The sequence below is a fragment of the Ascidiella aspersa genome, chromosome 7, assembly GCF_963924565.1.
Source record: "Ascidiella aspersa chromosome 7, kaAscAspe10.2, whole genome shotgun sequence".
Classification (NCBI taxonomy): domain Eukaryota; kingdom Metazoa; phylum Chordata; class Ascidiacea; order Phlebobranchia; family Ascidiidae; genus Ascidiella; species Ascidiella aspersa.
The window spans coordinates 5,894,187-5,906,005 of NC_139453.1; the positions used below are offsets into that span (position 1 = coordinate 5,894,187).

The 11,819-nt window shown below is 35.1% G+C and overlaps 1 protein-coding gene across 1 annotated transcript; it reads right to left on the bottom strand.

Moving 5' to 3' along the window:
• Positions 1-326: 326 nt before the first annotated feature.
• LOC146137415 (aldehyde dehydrogenase, dimeric NADP-preferring-like) lies at positions 327-11,408 on the bottom strand. The gene is made up of 12 exons (XM_083393442.1): positions 11,205-11,408; positions 10,947-11,073; positions 9,496-9,727; positions 8,939-9,024; positions 8,084-8,176; positions 7,233-7,341; positions 6,789-6,900; positions 3,580-3,743; positions 2,942-3,108; positions 2,693-2,792; positions 1,917-2,059; positions 327-560 (listed from the first exon to the last, which is right to left on the bottom strand). Exons 1-12 carry the CDS (start codon positions 11,237-11,239, stop codon positions 510-512), a joined length of 1,419 nt encoding a protein of 472 aa, XP_083249568.1. The 5' UTR covers positions 11,240-11,408; the 3' UTR covers positions 327-509.
• Between the last annotated feature and the right edge of the window lie 411 nt (positions 11,409-11,819).

Sequence of the window (11,819 nt, forward strand, 5' to 3'; positions counted from 1 at the left end):
GGCTATTTAGAAATATCGAATAAGCTGCATTCAAGCAATAATAATAATAGGTATGGTGCACAAATATTTAAACGATCACATAAAAACCTGCATCTACAAGCATGTTTCTTTAAAAGGAAATCTGACAAAGCCAAAAGAAGAAAAACTAAAGGTGGAAGATTGCAAGCGGCAGGATAAATCTGGGATACAGAGCTGGTGTGAATACGATACCAACTTTTAAATCAGTGGTCGGCAAACTGTGTGCCGCGGTACAAATGTGGGCCTTAAAAAATTATTGGGCAGCGTGATGAACGTGCATTTATCGCACTGTATTTTAACAGAATGACATTAGCTCTTGAAAGGGTGTTTTGGGCCGCGACAACAAAAAGTTTGCCGACCACTGGTGTAAGACTGTAAGTCATCTAAACCAATTATACTGACTGGGGTAAAATCTAGATAAGAAACTTTTTTAACTTTTTGCAGGAGGCGTCAGAATGCTGGTAATCTTGAACCGATGACGAGAAACCATTTTAGAGTATTGTGCAATAGCTGCTGTGATTTTCCTTGATCAGCCATTCAAGCTGTAAAAGACAACCAGAATCGGGGTTACTAAATGAGTAGCAATCACTAAAAGCAAAGCACAAGTTATATCAGCAGACTTCACACAGTGTAGGCCAGGGGTCGGCAACCTTTCGTATGCAGTGTACTAATGTACAAATAATTTCAAAATATCAACAACTCGCGTGCCAAACATTTTTCTATGTTTAGTTTTGCACTGACGGAGTCGGTCTGGCCAAATGTGCAATTTCCTCGAGTCCCGAGCCCGTATAAGACTCTTAGTCTACAGCCTTATAACTAAAATAAGATGGATATTCAGCAATCCACTCATAAGGTTCATTGAAAAAATATGCCACCACGTGCTATTCCACCTTAAAAATTTAGTTCGAAATTTAGTACTGCTCATGCGCACACGTCGGACTCGGGTAGTTTTACCTAGTCTTACCCGAGCCCCATCCAACTCCTCAGCGCTGCTGTTATCTGACATCTAATTTACAAATAATCTGACATCTATTTTACGCATCTTGGGAGACGCCATTAAACCTAATTTCAGAAGTTAAATTCTGTAAAAATACCCTAACTCTGCTGAAAATAAAACGAACTGTCACGAACCCATAACTGTGCCCGCTACTTTGGAATATACTACGATGCTTTTCAGTCGATACCTAGAGGTGTTAACTGTTAGTTTCGCTTTTCGCTTGGTTTCTTAGTCGCACAAAAACACACGTGCTTACTTTCAATGTAGAATACCCTGCTTTAACGCAGTAAACATCACGCAAATTTTAGGGCATTGTGACGTAATACGAACGGTTAGTCGTAAACAATAAGTTTAACGCCCACAAAAAAGTTAAATACAATAGTTAAGACGCTAAATTGTGACATCACAGGAACACTGCAGATCAAACTGAAATGGTGTGCAGCCATTTATTTTGCGCTAGTGATGCGATAGTGGTGGTGTAATGGCTGTACTTTCTCAAAAGGATATAACGTGCGCGTTAAATCATTTGGCGTGCCCTGAAAAAAAAAACCCGCGTGTCCCTTTTGGCACGCGTGCCAGGGGTTGCCGACCCCTGGTGTAGGCAATACTATTGTTAAAAAGCAGTGTTGTAGTTGGGTACACTAGGCACGGATCTGTAACGTAGCTTGATAATAATGATTTCCAAAACCAAAAATGTCGAGTAGATCCAAGGCATCTTGATTAAGGCGTTTCAATACGAGCTTGTATCATCTTCAGTTAATGTGACTGAGGAGCAATTCAAACATCATTTATAAGAGATCCAAGCAATTGCGTCTTAATCAAGATGCTGTCGATCTACTCGACCTTTTTGGCTTTAGAATTCATTATCAAGCAGCGTTCTAATTAAATAAGATTTTTTTACCATCTTGGCATTCTTCTCAGTGTATGGGGGGTAGCGGGCGGCCACCATGGCTTCCATATTCTGCTTACGACGCCAGACGCTTCTTTCGTGCGTGAAAGTGTCGAAGGCGGGCTTACCGTGGTAGCTTCCCATTCCACTGTTGCCTGTAAAACAAGTTGTAAAAAAGTCAAGTCAAGTTCTTTGTCCAAAAAACTTAAGAAAATATATGTTTATTTGTAGGGAAGTAAATTCCCAGGGAGCAGCGAAAGACCGTTAGGTCATCAAAGTCAGCCGCTCCCTGACCGCAACATCATCCGAACACATGGGCAGGTATACGACAAATTAAATCATTAGAGAACAAATTTAAATACAAAGAAACAACTTAATTTGTGTCACATTAGTGGCTACTATAACAGTGAACAACCTTTCTAAAAAAAAAAAGAGGTACAAACAAACAGAAAAAAACAAAGGACAACGATGCAACAGAAGCGACAGAAAGGGGACAATTTGAGAAAAGATATTTTTTTCAAATGACTTAAGTCAAGTCAAGTCATTTGAAAACAGTGACTGAAGTGCATCTAAGTCAAGTCAAAAACTTAAGTCATTACAACACTGTACAGTACCTATATGCCAGTCAATTTAAAGAATGGCCTGAACTACAATAATTTTGTGGCTTTTGAATTTTTTTAAGCCTATACCAACAGCTTTTTCTTCATTTTTTACAAACAGTACACATGGTGAATTTACAAACATTACACATTGTCCTCAAAATCTTTCTTTGCTCGCTTACGACTCACCTACGCCACCAAACGGCATGTTTGTGCCACTGGCGTGCATCAGAAGATCGTTCACGGTGGTTCCCCCACTTGAAGTGTTCTCCAACATGTTGTCAACCACCTTAAGGAACAAAGGACTCAAAATTACAAACTAACTCAATTTTGATGCTGGGATAATGCCTGGGTAATGCACATTACTGCTTCAGAAGGTAAAACATCGCAAAGTTAAGACAGGGACTTTCAAAATACGATTTTTAAACCAATTAGTACCTGTGTGTCGTTCGCGAAAATGTAGAGCGCGAGCGGCTTCTCTCCGTTGTTTATGATTTCTATGGCTTGTTGTGGTCCCGACACTGCGATGACGGGAAGGATTGGTCCGAAGATCTCGCCCGACATGATCGGGTCATCCGTCTTCACGTCTCGGTAGATCGTCGGCGCTGGAAAATAAGAAAAAAAACATTTTTTTTTTCTGACCTAGTTTCCCAAATTGTCAAGTATGTTGTGCTGTGAGTGTTAAAAATGAAATTTTTGTTTTTTTAACTCCTTATTGCTATTTTTTTCATTATTTTTAGAGGTGGCTTAAAAGATAAACGACATATTTCGCTCTTATCGCTTTTTAATTTGATCGTTGGTAAGCGGATTTTTATCTCCTTTTTTGTGTCGTTCTACTTTGAGTGATGGTGTTACATTCCCTGATGAAAGCATCCTAGTTAGCCGAAAGGTCAGATAAATCAAATATTTACCGGAAGAACTTTGTTGCAGATTAACAACACGTCGTTTCATTCCAGACGATTGCTACTATATATTACAGCCCTTAAACGCACTTCCAGTATTTCTTTGGCATATTTGGGCCAATTACGGTCAGGAAATACAGGTTTAGCACGTTGGTTGCTCTGACATCATAATACCTATATACCGCTCGCTGACGTCAGTCTCCCCTCCTGCGACAAGCTTCTCCCCATCCATTTCCTCCATGAGTCCGCAGATTCTCTTGAAGTTTCGCTCGTTTACAATCCTCGCTAGATCGGGACTTTCCTTAGGGTTTTCCCCGTACATCTTGACGATGGTTTGTCTGTGGAAGTGATTTAAGGCAAGTTTAGGAAGGTTGGGTGTTTTAAAGACCAAGTTTACATTTGATACCAAAAATCAGAGTTAAAGATTAACTGATACAGACATAAGAAACAATCGGTGTTGTAAACAAGTCATTTCGAAATGACTTAAGTCCCAATTCAGTCAATTTTAAAATATTTCCAGTCCCAATCGAGTTATTTGTAAAATAATTGAAGTCCAAGTCAAGTCTTTTTCAGTAACTCACCAGTCAAGTTCCAGTCAAGTCATTTGGCGTTTGTATTTTAACTGAACCAAGTTTTGCATTTTTAAATTTTGTAAAATTAAAAATAAAATTATAACGGACGTCAGAATTTTCTTTTTATTAGGATCAAAAAAAGGTATTTTTTGTACTTTTTCAACAAGGGTTTTGGATACAGTGGCGTAGCCAGCCGAAATTTTTTTTTTTGGGGGGGGCAAAAAATTTGAACTTTGTTGTTTAGCTTTTGCCTCTGTATTAACTGCCGTAACGAATACAAATCAATATGCTAGCAAACCGTTTCGAGCAGCAACTGACTGAGATACTAAAAGTACTAAAACTACATTAATTTATAGCAAACGTAATATTATTATACATCGTTTGTGACGTAACAGTGCATGACAATTAAAGGTGTGGCATGCCTGTGATCGACTATTGTGGTACTGCTTATAAATGTTACAAAACAAATTTTAAGAGTAAAATATTTATATTTTTTTTTCGGAGGGGGACATGGCCCCTGTAGCAACGCCTATATTCGAATATCACTATACCTATAGTGTACGTCTTTTGAGAAGTATTTAATTACGTTTGCAGTTCTATCCACGTTTCCTTTATCCGTCCACCAGCCAGTTTGTATGGGCGATTCATGTTACAAAAAAGAGAAAGCTATGGGCGTGGTTGAAATTTCGACATAAACAAATATTTCAAGTTTAATTGCGTAAGCAAAAACTTTAGAAACAATGCAAAAAAATACTCGTGACAAATGCGTCCTACTGTTGGTTGTAGTTGAGTTAATTTATAAAGCAAAATGTCCACAAAATGACACTTTGGGAAGCGATCGCAACGCGTACATAACAATGTACAAACAAACGCACGCCGCGTTCATGTCGGATAGTCGTGTACAACGCGACGGTTATACGTCTCAAATAACGTCATAGGATCGCGTTGACTTTTAACGTTGTAGTATTCCCCAATTGCTGCATGCCGCGACAGTTTTGAAGGCAGTTGCGCTCATTGTGGCATATAACCACCAAACAAGTGCTGCTTTCTAACCGTGTTGTGGCGTTTCACAATGCGCATGAGGGCCGAGAGATATTTGACATTTTGTAGGATTACTTTTTTTTACTTAATTTTTCTGAATCTTTAATAGTTGAATAAATAAATCAAAAACTTCCCTATTGTGTGCACAGAAAAGGGTGTCGTTCTAATTTCTCCAAATGTGGCATCACAAGAGATTAATTAGCGAAATGCTAGTTCGGATGCAGCAATATATTTACCTTTCTTACTAGTTTGCTGTAATACAGTGGTCGGCATACTGTAGGCCGCGACCCAAATGTGGGCATTTTAGCCGTTTTTAAATAGTTTCGTTTTATCATGTAGTTGTGAGCTGCGTGATAGCCGAACATTCATTTTACCGTATTTTAAAAGTTGGTATGGTTAAATTTTTTTATCTTGACGCATTGGTGCGTCATAGGGCATCCACAGCGTTTTGCCAATGAAAAACATGGCAACGTACAAAGTATTATATACGATTAGACTGGCTTTTAGTATATTTGTTTTCTGTATATTTGCGCACAAGTTCGCTCCAGAACAACAGGTGTTTTTAAGATTAATTAAAAAAGTTTGCACGCCCAAAACACAAACAAATATCTTTGATATCACAATTTCAGTAGTGATTTTACGTAATACCTCTGAAAAAACAGTATTTTGGGCCATTACAAAAAAAATCACTGTATTACGTCATCGCTATTCAGTTTACAAAGGGTATAGTAAAGACGTATTATTAAATCGCAAAATTTTTGTACCAAAAATTTAATTTGGTATATGTATTGGAACGGGACAAAAAAGCCGACCACTGCTGTAGGCCAAAAGGTTGGGAACCATTGTGTTTAAGTGCCACAGTCAACTATTACATTTTAACCTTTGGAGCATAATGGTTGGAGGACTGGAGGCTGTAGTAAGACGTAATAAGAATATCAAAGCCCATAAAGATCAAATGCTGAAAAATGAAAAAAAAAATGTTGAAAACGAATAAAGAGTTATTCGAAACATTCAAAATGATACCTACTCCTGTATGGGTTTGATATTCTTATTACATTTTAACTTGTTTTGCTGCGATAGATTAGACAGGACGCCGTCGGTTTGGTTTGATTTGCCAGGCGACGAGAAATGGTCATTAACTTTCGCCTGGTATCCGCAAATGCAACAAAAGCACCAAAGAGGTCAATCACTGACGCACTCATATCGTGTCACCAAGCATTGCGAGTTGTTGTTGTTGTTGTTATACGTTGATTAATGCAAGTGACAACGTCCAACCGGGTTCGGGCGATGAAGTTTCATTTTCAATAAGCTGTACAGTAGAAATTTGAAAAATATTGGCTACTGAAGAGCCAGTCAAAAAACGCGGTAAAACCCATTTTGATGCCCAAATATTTTAAAGCCAAATAACGGAAACCTAAAATAAAGCATGGTAAGAATATCAAAGCCCATACAGAAGTAGGTATCATATTGAACGTTTTTTCATTTTTTACATATGTTCAAAGTGCTACCTACTTCTGTATGGGCTTTGATATTCTAAATATGCTTTGTATTAGCTTTCCGTTATTTGGCTTTTACAACCTCCGCATATTTTGCTCCCAAATAAAATAAAGTGACGAAACAATATAGACAACTGAATAAGCCTCTATCGAGTCTTAATTCGAATGAATTCGAATTAAGAAACAATATAGTCATTTGACTGTCATTCAGACAAAAAGGAAATAGTAAACTACCTTGCTATTTGTGTTTAAACGCAGCAGACAACAAACCCACTTTAGCTTGGCGCACAATTGATCCACCACATCCTTGTGACAGAGAATGTAGTCGGCTGCTGTACAGGTTTGACCTGCGTTCACCCATTTGCCCCAAGCAATTCGGGAAGCAACTTAAAAAGTAAAAAAACACTGATTTTTGGTACAAGTCACGGTTAACTACATTGATCTGGATTACTCTGTATTTTTTAACGTACAACAAATGCTGTTGCGTTGATTTATGGTTTTGTTAGTTTTAAACATCTTTTTATAAAGTTGGAGATTTTTTTCTTTAAATAAGAAATAGTTTTCAAAACAGGAAGGTAAATATTTACGATCCTTGTTTTTGCAGTGAAGATATAAAAGCTAAAAGCATTTTTATTACAACCCTTTGCTTTATTTCAGAAATTTGGTTTTTATTTGTGGCGCACAACATATGAGCGTTTTCAGAAAAACAAAATATCACCTATATCAAGATAGCTGTCATCATGGACATACACAGGGGATTTCCCTCCAAGTTCAAGGGTGACTGGAGTTAGATGTTTTGCGGCAGCTGACATCACAATTTTTCCAACCTATAATTAATTCATTATTATTGCAACACAACTCAAACATCATGTACAATGAGTAATCTATTTTTGGCCAGGAAAATTTGGCAAGATATTCTGACAGTTAAAAGTTCCAAAATGGCAACATACTTCAACCTGAACATTATTTTTTTTAAAAAGGATAAAGGGGAATAGGTAATATATTTCTTTAATGATTCCAGAACTTCGACCACAAATCTATAAAATGGAATTGACACTGTCAGACTAAACTAAGAGCGGATTTAGGGGAGACACAAGGCAATGACCTCCCCAATTTGGAATTTTAGGCTTTTTGTCTGTGTAAACGCGAATGTAATTTGACTCAGACAAAAGGTGTATGCATAAAATATGTCCCTATCTAATAAAATTTCACTGCTATAGGCAGGGCTGTGAAGTTGGAGTCGGACTCGGGTTATTTTTAACCGACTCCGCAGCCCTGGCTACAAGAAATGTCAACAGTTTTGAGGTTGGACAAGATAGTTGCTGTTTTCTTTGGTCAATAAAGAAATTTACAAATTATGAACTGCTGACCTAATCTAACATCCTTTGGTATCAAATGTATATTAAATTCTCATGCCCACACAGTTATGCTAAAACTTTAACAATGCGCCTTGGACAGTTTTAAACTTATTATTTGGCTAAAAGGCGAAAAATTTTGAGGAAAACTGGAAAAATACATGATCAAGATTACCAGAATTTAACCAAGAAGCATTTAAAAAGGTAATCTTACAAAAGAGCTTCCAGTGTAAAAAATGTGGTCAAACTTTTGTTCGAGAAGCTCTTGAGTTTCAGGGACTCCTCCTTGGTATACTGGAAAGCAATCCTGAACAAAATAACTTTTAATGATTTATATGCAACATGGGGGGCCTTTTTATGCCATCTATAATTAACAACAATATAAATCAAAAAAAAATATTATTGATTGGACAACATAATGTCCGATATTGGGTCTTAATTACCAATCTCAACATTGGAGCATAATGGCTAAAGCTATACATAGAATGAATATACCCACACAGAAGTAAGTTGCTATCTAGACTGCTGCTTACTTCGGGAAGGCAGTAGTCCCTTACTTCTTTGTGGGTGATATTTATTCTATGTCTAATCTAAACTTTATGTTTGTTTACACAATCTAATGGAAAAGGAAACATAATAGTTGGCCATATTCAGTTTGACACATCTGTTCACAAAACATTGTATCATGTAAAATAGATTAAATGGTGTTAAATAGATTAGATTAAACAGTTTACAAAAAAACAGACTTAATGTGAAATAGACTTAATGCGAATAATTCCTACGAATTACACTTAAAATTAATAAGGAAATAAAAGATAGGTATCTACAGGGTTTTTTTTTAAGGTTTGGTTTGGGTGACCGATAAGTAGTTTTAAGAGACCGCAAGTGTGTCATTTAAATTCCAAAAAGTTGCAAGTCCAAAATTTGGGAAACTGCTGGAGAAATTTGGGGGACCGTTTTGGTCCCCCAAAACACCTTAAAAAAACACTGGGTATCTCAATACAATTTAAATTTAGTTATTTGAGATTTACTACTGTATAAAAACAAAAGTGCTGATTGTAACACATACATTATCCAAGTATTTTGGAATCAGCTTTGCCATTAGCCCAGATGTCGTAACTGATATTTCAGAAGGTTTTATTACACAGCAATTTCCTGCAATGCAAAGGATAAAAATAAGAAAAATGTGGAGAACAAGGATTTTAAATAAGAAAAATAATCTATAAAAGATAATTTAGTTATTTTTTTCAAATCCATAAATGTACTACAGATAAAAATGTAGGGAACAAAGATTTTTAACAAAGAAAAAAAAAAAGAAAAAATAATAATATTATCTTTAATTTTATAAATGTACTACAACAAAAGTACAAAAACTTACACAATGAAATGTATAAATATTTGTAAAATTATATTTTCAGAAACGCATGAAGAATATCCTTTTAAATGGAAAATTTTATCTTTATAAATGTACTATAACAAAAGTACAAAAACTTACACAATAAAATGTATAAATATTTGTAAAATTATATTTTCAAAAACGCATGAAGAATACCCTTTAAATGGAAAATGAATTCAATGATATCTAACACCAAAGCATATTAAATAAAGTCAAATTTCCCAGAATACCTGCAGCAATGGCGCCCACTAGTGGCGCAAGTAAAATGAGTATCGGATAATTCCAAGCTCCGATGATAAGCCCGACGCCAAGTGGTTGCTTTTGGATGTAAAGTGTGTCAAGTTTTTGTACGAGGGACTTTGTTACATAAGTCGGCTGAGCCCATTGATGCACATTAGCGATGGCACAATTGATCTCATTCTTTGTTACAACAATTTCCATGACTGTGGTTTCCATTGAAGGCTGAAAATACATCATTGTGTATACATTGTTTTTATAATTGTGATCTTGGAATTTGCCTGGAGACCTAACTGTAATCTGTGTCAAAAATTTATTCAGTAAACTTGTCCATAAGCTTTTTCTGAATTCTTGTAAACCATTGGTTGCTGACGTTGATGCCAATTATAAAACATTAATTTTAAAGAGATTATATAAATGATATACTTTGTTATAAGTATAAAAGACCTACTTAACCAAAGGAAATAATTTTTTTTAGATTTGATAAAGAAAATCTTTAATTGGTGTACTGTAAATGACATATTTTGTTGCAAATATAAAATAGCTCCTCACCAAGTGCTTATGCCAATTTTAAATCTTGAATCACAAAAAAATACATAAATACTTAACAGTTGTGTTGTTGTAAATGATACTAAACTTTGTTACGAGTAGAAAAGACCTACTTATCCCAAGAAAATAATTTTATAGGACAGAAAATATTGTTTATAACCGTAAAACCAACTTAAATAAAACCAAAAAAGTCATCCAATCAAGCAGTTTGGTAATTCTTTTTGACTTCAGTCAAGGACAGAGTTTGACTCTTTCGTTAGTAAAACTATATATCAATATATATTAAAACAGGATAGAATGACGGAATACTAAAAACAATTAATCCAAAAACGTTGTGTCACAAAATAATTCTTCTTTTAAACTATTTATCGTTTAGTTTAAGTCAGTGGTTCTCAACCTGTGGTACGCGAAGTCATTTTGGGTGGTACGCAGTACGTTTTTAAATAAAATTACAGTTTTACGAAAAAGTTTAGAATTTTTTTCTATTGTAATAAACTATACATTCATCGTTATGATTGTATAGTTAAATCTTTTATGCTTCCTCAATGAGTGGAATTATTATCTTTCTGGAACATCAATGCAAATTTATTTTATGACATAGACAAACAACAAAGAATTACAAAACTTGACTACCGGTATCTTGCAAAGTTAAAAAAGGGAAGCTTTTTCAAGATTAGTGGACCGCATTTGTTTCGAAATTTCCGGGCCAACTAATAGCTAATCCACCCCTGTTAATAATCCTATATACATTTTGAGTAAAGTTGAGTTTTTCCGTAATTTATTGGTATGCAACAAGATCATAGAACCTCAAGGTGGTATGCGGTGAAAAAAGGTTGAGAACCACTGGTTTAAGTGGACAACAATAACATTTATAAAATATGTATTCCAAACACACCTTTCTGAAATCTTTATAGATTGCTTTCACCAATGCATCTTGATTTTCTGTGAGCAGGTCATGAAGGCGTTGCAGCTGGGTAATTCTCCATTCAATTGGTTTTGTGATATTTTTGTTGAACGCTTGCCTAAAAACATACAAAAGCCTTACACGAAAAGCACAAGTATTCAAATGAGGTGTAAACTGTGAGTTTAACTATTAATATTGTAACATTTAGTTATTAAAAAGGAACATAATATGTTACGTTAATACAATTACCTTGCAATGGTAACAATTTTATTGGCTTCCGACATGTTCAAGTGGAATATTTTACAGAATTCTAAAGAGGCAATAACGTTATTTAAACAATTATAATAATTAACGAGAAAACACTGTTACATCAGGCAAATATATAGAAAACATTGCAAAAACGATTTGTATGGTCTTTAGAACAACTCATGTACTATGAACGTGAAACCAGTCTTGGACTCTTAGATAATTCTATTTTTTTAATTCAATGATTTAAAATGTGGCTAATTTCAATTCTAATCTATTTTTTTGTGTGCTCCAATTCTAGTTCTAATCTAATTTGGATTTTGCCTTTTTTTTATTTTTTATTTTTTAATGCTACTTGGTCAAACAGCATTTTTAGTTTCTTATTTGAAATACAGAACTCGAAGTAATACTCTTTGGACCGAACATAATTAAATATAAGTAATTCTAGTTTAGTTTATATATTTTTTTTAATTTTAATCCAATTTTTAAAAACTGAAATAGATCTAGTTGTTCAAGTCTGCCTGAAGGCTGAAACATGCCAATTGCAACTTTGCAAATTGTGAATTGTGAACTTTAAGAGAAAAGAAGTTTCAAAGTTCGTTAAAAATGTCGAGTCAT